Genomic DNA, 19,026 nt, shown 5'->3' with positions numbered 1-19,026 from the left:
ATTCCAAAATTCCACATCCAAAAGGTTCCAAAATCTGAAACATAAAACCAATGTACATAAAACCAATCATATATTTGTGGTAAGAAGGAATCCTATAGTAGTTGTGATTTTCATTTCCTTGATGGCTAAAGATATTGGGCATTTCTTCATATATTTATTGGCCACTTTATTTCTTCCTTTTGAGAAGGGTCTATTCAGATCACTTGCCCATTTTTTTATTGGATTCTTTCCAAGTGAAGTCTTCCTGGTTTCTTACCAGATGATTTTCAGTCTTTTGTATTAGGCCATGTCTGATGTTGTTGAATGTTTGTGTCTCTAAGGAACTGGGCCCATGTTGTACCTTTTTGCCTCACTCAAGGGATTCATTATTAATTTGTTAACTTGAAGCACCAAGGATCCTTTCGTTTATATACTTAGTTTCAGTCTTATCAACAACACTCTCCCCAAAGGCAATAAAATTAGGATGATAAGAATAACCAATTCTTCAAACCAAAGAGAGTTCTGGATAGTCTAGAAGCCTTTAAACAGTATGTACTTCCAAACTGGAGAATTAGGAGATATTTCCTATTTTAAAAATTGTAAATCGCCTCAGTGAGAAAATCTTCGTGATGTGTTGGAAAGTAAACATCAAGAGCAATCTAGGCCATCTCAGAGCACCAGTGCACATGATTGTGAGGTCACAAATAAGAGTGACCAGAGACCCACACATAAGACTTTGCTAACACTTTCCTCTTTTTAACCTTCATAGCTATTGTGATTGATCAACCAGATGAAGCTATTATTGGTATTTAGAAAAGTAAGTATGATGTTTGTGATTTCACTTTTACTTTTAAATAATTTAGGTGGAAACTTCCTGATTTGATCTATTAACTTGATCTACTAACAATGAAAACATTGATTTAAATAACTTTGAAAGAGTCAAGTTCTTTACTTGTTGTGATGTTTTCATCAATGCTATTCTTATGTAAATAGTTTGCAAAAATTACTTTAGGATATGGAGTTACCTCCTGATAAACCCATCATATATTTAAATGAAAATGCATTTAAATATACCTAAACTATAGAGCATCATAGCTTAACAACATGGTAGTCTGTAGTTTTTACCCTCATGATTGCATGGCTGACTGGAAGCTATAGCTCACTGTCATGGCTCAACATCACAAGAGATATCATATCACATATCACTGGCCAGAGGATATTTCAAAATTCAACATTCTAAGTATGGTTTCCACTAAATACATTTGGCTCTCACAGCAATAATTCTAAGTCAAACCATTCTAAATCATCTCTGTGTGTGTGCATATGTATACATAGATAGAGACACAAATAGAGACAGATATAATGAAATATTGACATACTTAGTGACCCAAAAACTCAGAATCCAAAGATCTGTGAAACCAATAGGAAAAACATAATTCAATTAGTCATAGTTCATTCTTATTCTTCCAAACATCACTTCTTAATAACTTTGAAAATAATGGAAAGTCTTACTGGTTAGAAAAAAGAAGCAGGAGAGCAGGAGATATTTCCATTTATGGCTGAGAACATAACCACAGATACTCTGGGAATTCTGAGGATGAGGAAAAGAAGATGGAATGATTACAGGTGGGTTGTAGTGTCTTCAACTACATCACAAAAGTGGCCTGGTGAGTGTGACAGCAAACCTTCCTCCCTAACTTAAGAGGTCTATCTATGGGAACTAGATACAGAGTAGGAATTGACAAAGCTGATATCAATAGAAAGAAAGTGTTTTAAAGGAAATGAGTAAAACCATTCACATGACAAACTAATTGGGGTCTCTAGGGAAAGTGTCTTTAAAGTCATCAATTTAAAAGAGGTGTGATCCCTGGAGAAACTCAAAATTTAAATTTTTATTAACTAGTATTATAAATAATTGATGATAATTTAGAAATTATTGTGGAGCAAGAGGATTGTGGTCCAAAAATCCAGCTTTCCAAAGCTCTTAAGTTTTTTTTTCTTAATACCTTACAAAAGAATGCAGTGATAAGGTATAATTGGGAGCAGAAAATTCTCTAAGGGAAACATTTATCTGCCAAGAAGAAGAAGGAGAAACATTTTTGTGTTGCTCATTTTTAATAGAAAGTATTATGCACATGTTGAATAAGTAAAATTTTCATGGATGATTTCAGAGCCCCAATAACAATTTCCACAACAAATAAAGTGTTGATACTCTTTTAAAAATACAACACAGGAGTGATTTTCATGGAAGAAAACCAGACACACATACAGTGAACTTTAAGTATAATATTGATTTTTAAAAATTGTGAAAGTCACTTTGGTAACATTATTCAAAACCTTCTAAATAATAAGCATGTCCTTATCCCAAAATTCTACCTATTATAGCAAGCATGAAATGTATACATAAGAATACTATCAAAAATTTAATTGTTTTAAAGTAGAAGCATATTTAAAGTAAAAGCAAAGTAGAATCTAAAATTATAATTAATAATAGATTTAAAATGAGGTAATATATCCACATTAATAATGAATAAGTGTGGGGGGAGACCACAAAATTTTAATAATGGAGATGAATTTTAAAATATGACCAATCTACATAACCCAAAATTAAAGAGCCAATATCTTCAATTATTGAGATATAAATAGTTTCACAGCATATTTTAAACATAAGTGATGTGTTAAATTATGTCATGTATTTACTAATTACATATGTATATAACTTAGAACAATTATTTAAAGCAAAGTTGAGAAAGACATGACCCAAAATTATTTGAATTAGATATTTCTACCCAATATGAGATTTTATTATCAAAGCTAACAAATAAAGCAAATGTTTAAATTGATGTGGCAAGAATATCAACATTTACCAATCAAGAGTTTATAATGCCTTCAGCTCTTCACAATATATTTTCTTTTAAAATTATGGAGATTATAAGAAAATGTTTGCAGGTATTTAATTGCAGTCAACAAAGGGAATAATTTTGCAATTACTGAAGAAAAACTCTGAAGTATTTATGCATTCCTAGGCCTGACTGGGACTTTCTTAAGTGAATTACTGAGTAAGGAAACTCACAAGTCTGAACAATACCTTCATTTTGAATGATAGCCTTAAAAATTTTGATAGTTAAATTACTGATAGTCCAAAACATAAGCATGAAAATGTCTTACTTCAACAATTTTCTCTGTGAAAAATTGATCACAATTCTACTTCAAAATAGATTGCATTTGCCTCTATCAAAATAAGAACTGTGAAGGGGCATAGCTTAGAGGTAGAGCACTTGCCTATCATTTGCAAGGCCCTGAGTTCAATTTCCAGTAGCACACACACACACACACACACACAAATTCTATGTGCATATGTGAATATATCACAATAAATCTTTTATTTATAATTATAATATACCAATTAAAAGTAAATAAATATAAGAGAGATCAATAGATTAGAAGAAGGAGATTAGGAAATAGAAGAAGAGAGAGAAAGGGGAAGCACTAGGGAATAAAATGGAGTAAACTATGTTATATGCACCTATAAATATGTCACAATGAACCCCACTATTATAAATAATTTTGATAATAATAAAAACATTATAAAAATAAATAAATGTTTTAGAAGATACATATATTAACCTGATTGAACATTACATACATAAATATATCAAACCTTACATGTCACCCCATTAATATATGCAATTTTTGTATTTGCATGTATCTCTTAAAAATATATTTGAATTTTTAAATAAAATTAAAGAAATTCAGAAAAATAAAAGCTGTGAGTGCTAAATTTAATATGATATAAAGGAACCTAAGTTATTTACAGGACACATTTTTAAATAGCATGCTCTCATATAGATTATAATCATTGAGGGGATAGTTTTTATGTCAAGAGAAGTATCTAAATTTCATATGATTTCATGTAGAGATTTGCAATCTCAAACTAAAAACACATACACACACATCAATAAAAATTAATAATACATTGGATAACCTTATCTCATTAAAATTTCTTGAAAAACTATTTAAAGAAAAGATAAACAAATCAGTAACACAGAAGAATTAATTATGTATTCTCTTTTGTAATACCTAGTAAGACTGTCTTTAATACTATATAGTATTAAATTGAGCCTGGGCAATGAATGTCAGATTGTTCACTGATTGTTGAGTGTTAAATATTAATGATAAAGACAGTAAGTATGCCATCAAAAAAGAAGAGTGTATAATATTAGTAATGAGGAAAATATTTTCAGAATGCTGAATACTGCCCTAAGTGTGCAAGCTTGACTGGGGAATTACAGTAAAACAATAGCAGGCCTCTGCCAGTTGAGGAAAAAGGAAACAAGGGATGGTAAACAGGCTGCAGAACTGGTTTTTTACTACAATTGAGTGTGATGTATTGTGATTGAGCCCTAGTGAATCAACACTCTTGGGTGTTCCAGATATCGCCAGAAAAGTGTTGCTCTTTTTTGGAAAAAAAAAAAAAAAAAACTCTTGTCACAATGGTGAAAAAGAAATCTCACATTAAAATTAAATCACATGGCTTTCCATGAATATGTAAATTTTCTGTGAGTGTTGGCTTTGTTTAATGAGTCTTATTAGTCTTATAAGATATGTCTACTCTTTCTCACTTTCTATTTTACATCTCTGAGTGGATAATGTCAAAAACCTATCAAGTTCAAAGAGTCTTTCTTCTGCTTGATCTAGTCTGATATTGAAGCACTCTATTGTATTTTTTTATTTCATCCCTTATTCACCTCCAAGATTTCTGCTTGATTTTTTAATGATATCTATGTCTTCATTAAAGTCTCTTGTATATCAATTAGTTTCCTTAAGATCATTATTTTGAATACCTTCTCAAGCAACTCAGTGACCCTTCCCTTCTATGATGGTGAAGGTAAGACCTGAATGTTTAACTATGGAAACTATCACACGGTTAGAATGGCCATAAACCTACCTCACTAATAAAAATATACTTAAAATGACTTCTATAAAATACTCAAACCACCATTAGTCTGATTCAAGACTGAAAACTTTTAATTACCTGCACTCATGGCCAATTTCTGATAGCTAAGGAAGAGTGTACAGAACAGCTATTGACCAAAACTCAGAACTGAAAAAAAAAAAAATTCTTCATCTCTGCCTTCATTATGTAAATGACACACACTTAGAGATGCAAAAGTAGAAAGAATGGACTCTATAGTTTGCAGACAAAGCAGGAAGAGGTACATAATTTTTACCTTGATCTTCCGTTAAGTACTAAGCATTTCAGGATGCATTGGAACAATTTCTGTGTGTGTTATGGACATGTGAGTGTTCCACCTGCTCTACCCCCTTCACAGTTTTGCTTTCAGTGGTTTTAGTTACCTACAGTCAGCTGCGGTTTCAAAGTATTAAATGGAGAATTCCAGAAATAAATAAGCTCTAAACAACTTTATGAAAATATATTGTTATAATTGTTCTATCATGTTATTAGTTACTGTCATTGGTGTTCGACTGTGCCTAACTTATAAAACAACCCTTTTTATTTATAGATTTATAGATTTAAATTCGTGCATTGTGGCTATACATAAAGGTGAGGTTTACCGTGGTATATTCATGTATATGCATGGGAAAGTTTAATTAGATTCATTCCACAGTTCCTCCCTTTTTTGGTCCCCTCTTCTCCCTCCTCAATCTCCTTCTTCTACTCCACTGACCTCTCTTCTATTTTCATGGAATTCCACCTACTTTTTTTCTTTTTTATGAATTAAACTTTATCATACATATTTATGTATAGGAAAAAGCAGTATTTGTGAGTTCGGTACTATCCTTACTTATAGGCATCCAAGAAACGGTTTGTATTCATTCATCCATTGGTGGAAACCTAGACTGATTCTATAATTTGGCAATTGTAAATTGTGCTGCTATAAACATTGATATGCATGATTCACTATAGCATGTTTATTTCTTTCGAATAAATACCAAAGAATGGAATAGCTAAGTCATATGGTGGTTCTAGTTTTTTGAGGCATCTTCATACTGCTTTCCAAAGTGATTGTACTAATTTACATTCCCACCAACAATGGACCTTTCTCCCCACATGATCAGCAGCAATTATTATTTTCATTCTTGATGAGTGAACATTCATTTAAATTCAGCTGTTCTGTAAATATTTTAGTACAGTTTTATGCATAAAAACTCTTATTTTGCAAATGCTTGCTTCTAACAAATGGTTGCTGAGTAAAGAATTTTAAGTTGATGTTTTCTGTTGTTCTTCTTCCTTTCAGCATCATGAGGATACCATTTTATCTTCTTCATGCTGTTGAGTTCCCTGCTTTTCAATATACATCCAGTATTCTGTATCCTAGGATATTTTTTCTTACCCTATTAGACTGCCCCTAGACATTGCAGATTGGTTACTGTTATCCTCTGAGTATATCTGGAATGTTTTGGAGGAATATTTTTCTCACTTTCACTGCCTCATCCTTATACTTCTGCTTGGAATATATTAAGAGAATATCTTACAGGTACTTGCGACAATATCTGTACTTTCTCATGAGCTTTAAAATACTTTACCAAGTACCTTATAAGGACCTGTGGAAAAGTGGAGAATCTTCAAAAATCTGTGACAGAAATCCAAATGAAGCTGATAAAAGTTCATTAAAGATTTAGATAGTTTATTTTTATTCTTATTTACGGTAAATTCCTTCACCTTCATCTCCTCAGCCTCAAATAAGTGCAGTTAAGAGTCATTTCTCCCCTGTGAAGGATTTACTATCTTATGTAGTTATTTCATTCAGGCTTCTTTGACTCTTCAGAACTCTGATATGATTTATTAAAACAATTATTTTGTAGCTAACCTTATCATTTGGGTTGCTGAAGTGACAGTAACAGCCTCTGGTGACTCTCTATATCCTAATAAGAAAGGAAAATTGCACTATTCACCTTTGATAACATTGTATTCCCTCGAAATTTCTCTGAATTTTTCCTGAAAATATGAAAGAAACTTGGATTCAATGATGGCAAACAAGACAATAACCACCTTCATTTTGCTAGGGCTGACTGATGATCCTCAAGTTCAAGGTCTAATTTTTGTGTTTCTATTTCTCACTTACATGTTGAGTATAACTGGGAATCTGACCATCATATCCCTCACTTTATTGGACCCCCATCTTAAAACACCCATGTACTTTTTCCTACAGAATTTTGCTTTATTAGAAATCTTGTTTACATCTGCTTGTATTCCTAGATACTTATATAACATAGCAACAGGTGACAAGTCCATTACTTATAATGTTTGTGTCATTCAAGTGTTTTTTATTGATGTATTTGGAGTAACTGAATTTTTTCTTCTGGCCATTATGTCCTATGATCGTTATGTGGCCATCTGCAAACCCCTGCATTACATAGTCATCATGAACAGCAGAGTCTGTGGAAAGCTTGTCTTCTGCTGCTGGATCATTGCTGTGTTGATCATACTCCCACCACTTATCATGATACTAAATCTAGAATTCTGTGACTCAAATATAATTGATTATTTTTTCTGTGATTCATATCCTATCTTGAAGATTTCATGCTCGGACACATGGCTTTTAGAACAGATGGTGATAACCTGTGCTGTATTATCTTTCATCACAACTCTTCTGTGTGTTGTTCTGTCCTACATATACATCATCAAGACCACCCTAAGATTCCCCTCTGCCCAGCAAAGAAAAAGGGCTTTTTCCACTTGCTCTTCTCATATGATTGTGGTGTCCATCACCTATGGAAGCTGTATCTTCATCTATGTCAAACCTTCAGCAAAGGAATCTGTGGCTATCAATAAGGGTGTGACAGTGCTAATGACGTCCGTTGCTCCCATGTTGAACCCATTCATTTACACTCTGAGAAACAAACAGGTGAGACAAGCTTTTAGTGATTCCTTCAAAAGAATTAAGTTACCTTCAAAGAAGTAAGAGAATACAGAGACATCAAAATTTGTTGTCAAATTTATTGTCATATTTAAAAATCAATTTTGTGAATCAATTTAAATACTTAAAGGATAATGCTGACATCTAAAAATCAAGTTTTCAAGGAACCAGAGATTTCCTAACAAATTCCTGAAGTTACAAAACCATTTTATGCCTTCCTCATCTGTGTTCTAATTCAGGATAACTTTCTCAAAATATCCCAAAGCTCAATTTTCAGTTTATTCTTTTCTCTTCATATAAATGAACCTTTGTTAGACTAATATTCTTTACTGGAATATATCTCTAAATGTTCACAAGAAATACAATAATAATTTCATCTTCTATCCAGGTTAACCAAAACTACAAATTACTATAAATGTTTAACTAAGACAACCAAATGTAACACAAAACAATTCAAAAAATAAGTACTTACCTGATGGGGAATGTGTTTAGAACAAATTGATACTACCTCACTATAATGTAGTTTATGTAGGAAAGTTGTATTTCGATCTCAAAAATACAGGAAGGAAGAAGGAAAAAACAGAAAGTAAAGGCTCACCACCACTACCTCAAGCAAAGAAAGTAAAGACTTACCACCACTACCTCAAGCAATGACACATATTTGATGTTTTAGGGTCTGGTTGGTTGGGTGGAACTATGCCTTATTATAATTTTCCCAGTAAGTTTTAATGAGTAGGTTTGACCAAACATGAAATAGTACCAAAACAAATGACCTGACACTCCAGAACCTGACCTTCCAAAATTTTTTGAATATTTTTATGAGGTTCACTTCCATGAATTTCATAAATTCAAGGTGTGGTTAGCCAATGGAAAGACCTACTAAAAGTTTAGAAGAAAAGTGGAATTGGATATCTATTTTGCCCCTTTGTTTCTAATGGGATTGCCAGAAATTGGCCACACCCAAAAACCAAAATCCTGTGAGCAGCTCACCTACAGCTAAGAGTCACTTTTTCCAGATTCCAGTAACCATTCCCTCTAATTTTTCTCTTCAAACACAGAAAATATTAATTACTCTCCATTTTGCTAGATCTGAGCTACTACATCATCTCTTTTTAGCTTCTTTTAATGATTAATGATAGATATAATGTATAAGCAGTCTTTAAAAATATTTTTTTCATACATAGATATTCTATCACGTTTTTACTGGTACACTCTCTTATACACCAAAGAACTGACAGCTCCTTTGTGTTCTTGTCTTTATTTTCATCCCTGACCCCAAATTGCCACAGTCTGGCTGGGCACAAAATAACCAAGCCGCCACAAAGCTTTGTAGGTTCAAACAGCAACTCTTTATTCCCGAACTCTCACTGGCACTCTACACACACTTCCAGGGAACACACTCCCTCCACCGGGCTCCGCGTGCCAGTTCTCCCGGAACCCCTCGAGAACTGAACGGGAACTCCAAAGTAGCTGGCGCCCGAGTCAGCAGGATCCGCCCTAATCCCAGCAGGATCCACTCTAATCCTGAAAGCAGGGTCACCTTTCAATCATTCCCTCTAGCAAAATGCCGTGCGTCATTCCGACTAAACTGTGGGTCTCAACACCAAATAATTCACATAGAAGTTTTAGATAAATAAATAACATTGAGCATTTTAACAAACCTCTTGTCCAGTCATTCATGGAATCTCCTCTTATTCTACTACTTCACATGGTAAAAATACCACAATTGAAATTCCATAATCTCCACTATTTCCCAGAGTCTAAGGAGTTTAATCTTTGACCTCTACTTCTAATGTAGTGTTTTCTTTTAAAGTAAATATGCATTAATTCCAAAATCTTGAACACTATAGTCTGTGCAACACTCTGCACCCTAGACTGTTTTCAGGAAAATATCCAATGAGGTTATCTAACACCTGTTAAGATTTTTTTTTAAATATTTAGAATCCTTGGGATGAGAAATCTAACATCATCCACTAAAACAACATCTTGTTGACTCAGATATAAATGATATAGCTCATAGATCCATTTAATTAGAGAAAAAAGGACAAAAGATCTTGAAACTTTTCCAAATACAAATTTTGCTAAGTCTAAATCTGTACCTCTATCTCTATTTTTTGAATTCACATATTCTTCATTAAAGAATAAATCTGATGAATCAATAATGGGTATTTATGTCATTGGTGCTATCATGATCCAGCAACAACACTGACACAAATATTATGTTTTTCTGAACATATTCAAAGCTAGCAAATTTAATAAATATGTAAAGAAATTATATGAAGTGTAATTATTTTTTAAGAACCTGAAAAAATAAGAAAGCATAACCAAAATTGAGAAAAGAATTTATATACTGACTTTGTTAATAGTAAAATGTGAGAAAATGGATGGCTTTCATTCTAAAATACAATACACAATATAATGACATCCTCTCTTACCACATCTCTTTAACTATACTGGAGATTTTAACCATAAAATAAAGCAAAATCTAATAATAATTATTCTGATAATTATAATTAGACATCCAGAATAGAAAGGAAGAAAGGAGTCCAACTTTATTTGAAGACCACAAGAATATGTATGTAGAAAATTATCTGGCATCTGTTTAAAAACTACTACAGATAAGCCAGACCCAATGGCCAGCCCAAAGCAATTTAGCAAGACCCTGTCTCAAAAAAAAAGGGGGGGGGTGCGGGTGCAGAGGCAAGGGACATAGCTCAGTGGAAAGCTTCCCTGGGTTCAATCCCCATACAAAAAAAATAAAATAAAATAAAAATAAATAAATAACGAAAACTACTAGAACCAAAAGTAAACTTTTCAAGTGTGAAATAAAATGAATTTTATTTCTAAACATTAGCAACAAATAACCAAAAATTAAAATTATTAAACAATAGTACCAAAATTGCTGCAAAAATATAAAACACTTAGGGCTAAATCTGCCCAAAGTCATGTAAGATGTATACACGGAAAGCTACAAAACATGACTGATGAAAATTAAAGAAAACCTAAATAAATGAAGAAATAAACTATACTCATAGATTCACTCAATATTGTTAACATATCAATTTTACCTGCATTTTTCTATAGTTTCAATATAATCTCTACCAAAATCTCAGCAAGTTTTTTTGTAAAAGTCAACAAGATGATTCTAAAATGTACATGTAGTTGCAAAGGATGTAGAGTAGTCAAAACAGCTTTGAGAAAGGACAAAATTAGGGACAAAAACTACCTGACTTTAAAATTTATAAAACTAATGTAATCAAGCCAGTATTTGCATCAAGATTAAAGAATAAGTCAATGGAACAGAAAAGAAATTTCAAAGATAAACACATAGATTGTCTTCTTATTTTTAACAAAGTTCCAAATATCCTACAGATCTTAGGATCATTAAGAAGAAATGAGATGACAGTCTAAAACTTCACGCAAATGAATTTAGACATATATTTGACTGGAATCGCTTAGAAAATTACAACTCATATAATACAATATTAATTCAAATTTTGTTATATCCAAATTTATGAAAAGCAAATGCAGCTTTATTTAAAAACTTTTCCACAATATAAGCTCCAAGACCAAATGGCACTCTAAATAGATTACTCTAAGTATCATCTATCTTACATTAAATCCTCAAAAACTAAGAGAAAAAAAATAAAACCACTCAGTTTAAAATCTCACAGTACTTTTGATACAAAAACCTAGTTAGGACAGTTAAAGGAAATTAATGACCAATCTCTTGTGATCATAAATACTACATCCTAAATAAAATATTAGAAAATTAACTAATTGAATCCAGAACATATAAAAGGTTAATATAACACATTTGAATTTGTCAACAGAATATAATACTGGTTGTACATTTAAAATGAAATATATAATTCACCACATTTTATTAATAATTCACCATATTTTATTAATAACAAAAGTATTATAAAGTGAAATAAATAATAAAGGTAAAATAAATTATTAAAAAGAAATAAAATCAATAATTAATAAAAGAAAGATATTAAAGTAGAAAAATATTTTATCTCAATGACTATATCAAATACAATATTTGATATAGTTTGAAATGTATTTTCAATAGCACTAATAGTAGAATCAAACTTATTAGTGAGTTTGTAGATAACAATTTGAAACATACAATAGAATATTTTTTTAAATAAGTATAAATATAAAATAAGTTAAAACTATGAGAACAATTCCCAAGGACTAATAGGAGAAATCATAATTTTTAAGTAATATACACAAATTTAAAGACCAGTAACAATTAGAGAAAAAATATTTAAACATAGTGCATATATGTGAATGCATGACCAATGTGATTCTGCAACCTGTATACTCAGAAAAAATGAGATATCATATCACACCTGATTCAAATGTATGATATGTCAAGGTCATTGTACCGTCATGTGTAACTAATTTTTTTTAAAAAATTAAATTTAAAAAAACATAGTTGAAAAGAGTTTATTGACTTGAAAATAAAAAAGAAGAAGAATATACAGTGTTTAACTCAGTGTTGAAACAGGAGTACTGTCATGAAGTATAATTAGATGTATAAATCTGTATGACCTTTTAGAGAAAATTTTGATAATCTGATGCAGAAGCCTTGGAGTGTGGATGTGCTTTATTTCTGGTGGTATAAATGTAGTCATTGTAAGCTTGCAAAAGTGGTCATAAAAGGATGATTTGCAAGAAAACTAAATTTCTGGAAAACAGTTTATTCAACCATGCAATATATTTATATGCACCCATCTATCTGATAATAATAAGCAGCTTCAAAGCATGTTCAAGAATTGGGAATGGCATGGAAAAACTGAAGGAATCTTATTATAAAAATATCAAAAATGATGATACCTTCTAACATTATTGTCTTAAAATACTTGTATATTAATATTTCATGATGAAACAAGTTTAAAAATTATATAAGGAATATTTATATCATAGGGAATACAAATGTAAGATGTAGTTATTTGTGAATGTGAAAAGTTGGAAATTATAGAAACTGTAAAAGTTTGTGATTGTTCATATATTTTCTTATTGTGACTATCTGAATTTTTTACTTATTTTAATTAAAAATGTAGTATGCATTCTGCTGTCATATATAACAAATTAGAATAAATTTTAAAAATTGATAACCAAAAACAATCTGGTTAAAGGAAAAAGTGATATCCACAGTGTGTAAGGGAAGGAAAGCTTCTATAGAAAAAAAATGTAATAAAGAAGAAAACTAAGTCCCAATCATCATCCACCATAGGGGAGGTAGAACAGATGTCAGAGGGACAGACATGTACCTAACCATCTGGGTTTCAGTGTTATATGTTGGTCATGATTGTTGTCTCTGTTTCTCAGAGGACACTGCCTTCAGTGCTGTATTTTTCAGGATTCCTGCCAAGTTCATTATAGTGAAGTTTCATTAGTGATTTTTGAAATTGGGTCACCCAAGGTCCCTTTTGTTTATTCATCTCACTTCAACTTTGGCAAATAAAACAAATGATAATCTTGTAATTGTAAAAACTTCTCAACCCATCCATAGGAATCAGAATTACCAACTCTTTCAAAACCAGAAGAGCTCTTCATATTCCCAAAACTTTTGAGTACCATAGATTCTTAAACCTAGAGCATTTTAAAATGGATGAAATCTGTAATGAGAAAATATTGGCAATGTGTTGGATTTGAAAATCTCAGAGACAAAAGGCACTATAGGAGGATCAGCTGTCCACAGCAAGAGCAGCCAGAAGTTCAAACACAGCCTCCACTAATGAGATCCATTCCTCCTCAACATCTGCAGAAAAGCTGCTGTTACACATCGAGTGGAATCTAACGTGGACTTTCAGAAGAGTAAGTACAACTTCTATAATTGTACCTCTATTCTTTTTTGAGATTGTATCAGTATTTCATCAGAGAAATTAGATTTTATATACATTTATCTATATCATATGGTGTGTATAACTATTTGAAATATTGTAAAAGAATTAAGTTTATATCTAAGTTATATTTTTTGTAGAAAGTGCAACCTTTGAAAACACAGCTTAGCCAAGATGATACATAATGAGTATTATCTAGATTGTTACCTCACTGTTATCTAACAAGAACTCATCTTTCTCTTCAAAGTGAAAGCAATGTATGTTTATATGGAAAAATCACCTCTAAATATGATGCACTAACTAAAAGTTGATATACTATATGGCATCTGCAGCCTTAATTTGTTTTAAACTTTCACATACATAAAGAAAATAGAAATGTCAGAATTCAGTTTCAGTAATTCTCTCAAACTTTGGCTCTTGATATTCTGTACAAGAAAGACCATTAAGGATTGGAAAGCAGACATTTTAAAACAAGGGATTCTACGCAGGGTGGGCAGAACTGCAAGTGTATGTTTTTTACATATTGAACTAAATGCCAGAGAGCTGAAGTAAAAGGCTTGGCAGAGGGATAGGTGAGCTATACATACATTGTAAATGTATGATCCTTCAGTCCATATCAATTTGACCTATTTTTCCCTATAATCCCTGGAAATGTCATGGGACTCCCCAGAAATTCCAGGAACTGTCTTCCTTTTCTATTTTTGTGACTATATATTCTGCAGATTTTCCTGGAGACTGGACACATCTGGTAACTAACCTCTCCTTATTCTAAAGGAAAGAAATAATTTAAACACAGAAAACTATTCACCTTACAGTCTAATTGGAGTCTCCCAGGAATATTCTTTTCATTCATTGACATAAACCAACCTCAAACCCTAAACATACTAATTCAGGATTAAAAGTGCTTGAGATTACAGTGTAATGAGTTGACTCCTGTTAAAAATTATGGAAGAGCTATTGATGCAAACTGAGAATATAACATCCTTAAAAATTAGTATGTCACTGAAAGACTGAAGAAGTATGAATGGCAATCATGAGTGGAAGATGAGCTATCTGTGTAAGACAGGTAAGAGAAACCAGATATCATAGTATTTCTTGGTTTGGGTATTATGGTTAAGCTGAGCAGGTATCAAACACATTTTACAATAGATTCATGAAGTGTTTTAAAGTAAATAGCATATGAAAAATTACACTTTAAATTGCATTAGTTTTGCTTTTAATGTTTGCATTTCTATGAGTACTATTTATAATATATTTAGTATATCTGCAGAAAATATAAAACTGTATATTATGAAATATTAACTACTAATTTTATATTCTTTTTCCATCTTCACTTCTCAGACAAATTTTTCAACTTCAAATATTACCCATATGATAGAAACACGTAAAAGAAATTTAAGGTCTTATACTTTCCAATTGCCCTAAATGTTATAAAAACAAGTGAAAATAATTAGATTGCTACTTTAAAATTTTGTTCTTGCAGTCAGTGGCAGATGACACTGATGACTTCCTCTGAGGATACATCATGACTATTGACTGTTAGATTCTTTTTAAATTTCCAATACACAGAAGATCCATTCCTAACTTTTCAACCAGTGTTACAAAAGATTATGTGGTCTTTAACTTAATTATAGATTACAAATATCATATTATAATATAATAATTATAAATTACAAATATCTCTCAGCCAAGAGTTTCAGACATTAGATTTTTCTACCAGATTGTCGCTAACATTATTCACTTTGGAAATTTTTTTCATTCCAATAATAGAAATATTAGAGAATAATTAAGAAAATATATTGCCTAGTATGACAATAGAACATTCATTGAGGGAAAACTTTTGTAGTATATTGTTAATAGAAAACTTCATGAATTCCCAGGCTCCCTGTGAACCTGTTTAGCAAGAGTTACCCCAAGGTGACACAAAAGTCTTAACAACACCTTCATTTTCAGTTTTGTGTTGTTAACAGTTTTTAGGTTGCAGTGTGAACAAAATCTATGACTAATTTTAAAAAGCATGAGAGTACTATCACTAGATATATTATGGTCATTAATAACAGTTGTTTAGAGAGTCATCAAAATGTCACATAACTTATTGTCATTTCAATGCATCATGTGCTACACCCACAAACTAAAGAGGACCTTAGATGATATCATCTTATTAGATATATTTACATAAACTGTAAATGGAAAATAAAAAGGATTTGTTAGTCACACTTTACAGTCAATTGTTTTGCCAAAACTGACACTGACAATGTAGGAAAGGTGTTCTTCTCATAGATACATGGTATTTACAATTTTATAAAATAATTATATTATGAGATTCTCTAATGTTTTACAAAGTGTGTAGTGCTGAGTTTAACGCCATAAGCATTTGGTAACTGTGAGCTGAAGAAAATGTGTTCAAAGAAGGTAGATGGGTTAGTGCTACATTTTAATATGATCCACTGAAATTGTCTCTTATGCAAATCTATTGTCTTTCAGAGTTCCATCTCTCAAGAAAATCAAGATCCTTGATAATTATACTTCTCTGAGAAAGTGACATAAACATGAAAACTTGACACATGATCCAAGTTGACTCTGTACCCATCCTAGTAAGAAGAGAATATTTTAATCAATGCTTTGAATATTTTAATCAATGCATTGAATCCATTCTTGAAACTTTATCATTGGAGTCCACCAAGGAAATCTACTTTCATTCACTGATGTAGGAAAATAGCAAAACCTAAAGACACTGACTGGAAACATTTAATTGAAGGATATTGTAGTTAATTTGTTAATGGAAGGGAGAAAATTATAAAGGAGCTATTTATTCAAACTCAGTACTGCAAAGTTGATCTGTTATTTCATTATCTTGATGACAGCTATCTCAAGGAAGCAAAGTGAATTTCAACTACTCATTTACATTACACAGATGATACAAGAACAGAAGCAACTTGTCACTTTGGTAATGGGTGTCAACAAAAAATGTGGCAATTCTGTGGTATGACTTAATTCAGTAGCAAACATTTTCCTTTAATGCAAAACATACAAATAACTTTTAAAAACCTGAACCGTTTAAGAGCCATGAGTGTATATTTTTTTAAATTTTTTAAATATGCATTTTATATACAAAATGACAAAAACATTATTTTGTTACAGAGGATGGACATAAAATTATAATTGATTGTGGATTTTGGTAAGCCTCAATAGCAAGTCCAAATTATTTATTATGTGATTGTTTTATCAAGGATCAATCTACAAACCAGATGTGAAATTATTAGTGAACTTTAAGATTTCAACTTCAAAACAGAGAATAATGCATTGGGAGTAAAATAAAATATTAATACTGAATGCATCATCAATTAAAACAACTCAGAATATGGACAAAAATTTTTAAAGAAATTTGGGAAAATGCAATGAAGAGATAGAATCTACAAATTATTGCACTGTGGCACAGTTAAACTGATCTATAAGAAATAGCTCTTTTAAAGATGAAAACTTACAAAGCCCATGAGATTATTTACAATATTAATTACCAAGTTAAAGAATAAAATTCGTGTGAACCAGATATTTGAGTTCACTTCTTAACGTTTATCACTATGAACTTTAGCATCCCTATATTCTAACAAAATACCTGATTTTCCTCACAAAGAGCTGGAATCAGTTATGAGAAACCACACAACAACAACCTTCATTCTCCTGGGACTAACAGATGATCCACAAATTCAGAGTCTACTTTTCATTTTTTTGTTTTTTACCTACTTACTGAGTATAACTGGGAACATGGCAATTATCTTACTCACACTAATGAATCCTCATCTTAAAACACCAATGTACTTTTTCCTACAAAATTTTTCCTTCTTAGAAATCTTTTTCACATCAGCTTGTATTCCTAGATACTTGTACAACCTATCAACAGGTGACAAGACTATCACCTACTGTGCTTGCACCATTCAAGCATTTTTTACTGACCTCTTTGGAGTAACTGAGTTTTTTCTCCTGGCCACCATGTCTTATGACCGATACGTGGCCATCTGCAAACCCCTCCATTACACCACCATCATGAGCAACACAGCCTGCAGAAGACTCATCCTCTGCTGTTGGATAGCTGGCCTATTGATCATACTCCCACCATTTAGCCTTAGCCAAAATCTGGAATTCTGTGATTCTAATGTTATTGATAGCTTTCTTTGTGATGTGTCTCCCTTCCTGAAAATTTCATGCTCAGACACGTGGGTCATTGAGCAGATGGTTATAGGCTGTGCTGTGTTGACCTTTATCACCACCCTTCTTTGTGTAGCTCTCTCCTACATATGTATAATCAAGACCATCATAAGATTCCCTTCTGCCCAGCAAAGGAAAAAAGCCTTTTCTACCTGTTCTTCCCACATGATTGTGGTCTCTATCACCTATGGCAGCTGCATCTTCATCTATGTCAAACCTTCAGCAAAGGACTCCGTAGCTATTAATAAGGGGGTGATAGTCCTCACTACTTCCATCGCTCCTATGTTAAACCCCTTCATCTACACCTTAAGGAATAAGCAAGTAAAACAAGCTTTCAATGACTCAGTCAAAAGAATTGCCTTATCTTCCAAAAAGTAAAGAAATGCCAAAGTTAATCATTCAGGTTTTCATAACAGATTAGCTTTCTAAAGCATTTACCATTAAGTTCCTAAAATAATTGTTTGTGTACTGCAGAAAGCACCCAAAAACCTAAAGCAAATATTGAACCCACAAATCTAAATTGAATCTTAAGTAAACAATGAAGACAGCAATTTTTAAAAAACTTGATTTATTAAGAAATTTTTAAAATCAAACCAAAAACTACATGAAAGATTCAGCCAATGTAATATACCATATTGCTATTAAATTTTCATTATTAAAATAAAACTAATCAATTTTAAATATATACTACAAGCACAACAAAGTGTCTGATATTTTTCTATTAGCATGATTATATTAATGAAATAAAATTTGCAATGAAAATGAGCTCAGTAACAGAACAACCTTATTTAAAAAGACCCTGAAAATTCAATTAACTGGGAATAATTATAATGAAGGATGACAAGTATTATGGCCACATGGCTTCCTAAAGCAAGATGAATTGTAGTCAAGGAGACAGGACAAGCATTAGGGAGAAGGGATGGCCAGCTTTCACAGACAGTTGCTTCTAGCAGAGGAAGAGCTCTCCCATGACCCATAGCACAATAGTACCATTATCACCACTTCTGTCTTTTTTTTTTTTAAGAATTTTTCTCTGACATTCTCTTGATAGAATTTTCTGATAACTTGTGCTCTTTTACCAAGACTTCCCCACAGTTCCA

The 19,026-nt window shown here is 31.8% G+C and overlaps 2 protein-coding genes across 2 annotated transcripts; both read left to right on the top strand.

Moving 5' to 3' along the window:
* Positions 1-6,968: 6,968 nt before the first annotated feature.
* On the top strand, positions 6,969-7,907 carry LOC107139753 (olfactory receptor 6C2-like). Its single transcript, XM_048801073.1, has one exon. The coding sequence runs from the start codon at positions 6,969-6,971 to the stop codon at positions 7,905-7,907; it is 939 nt and encodes a 312-aa protein (XP_048657030.1).
* A 9,461-nt stretch (positions 7,908-17,368) lies between these two features.
* On the top strand, positions 17,369-18,304 carry LOC107139840 (olfactory receptor 6C2-like). Its single transcript, XM_015482682.1, has one exon. It carries the CDS (start codon positions 17,369-17,371, stop codon positions 18,302-18,304), a length of 936 nt encoding a protein of 311 aa, XP_015338168.1.
* Positions 18,305-19,026: the final 722 nt, after the last annotated feature.

Source organism: Marmota marmota, unplaced genomic scaffold, assembly GCF_001458135.2.
Source record: "Marmota marmota marmota unplaced genomic scaffold, marMar, whole genome shotgun sequence".
NCBI classification, from domain to species: Eukaryota; Metazoa; Chordata; class Mammalia; order Rodentia; family Sciuridae; genus Marmota; species Marmota marmota.
Note: the sequence above shows the minus strand (reverse complement) of the source record. Positions and strands in the feature narration are given on the sequence as shown.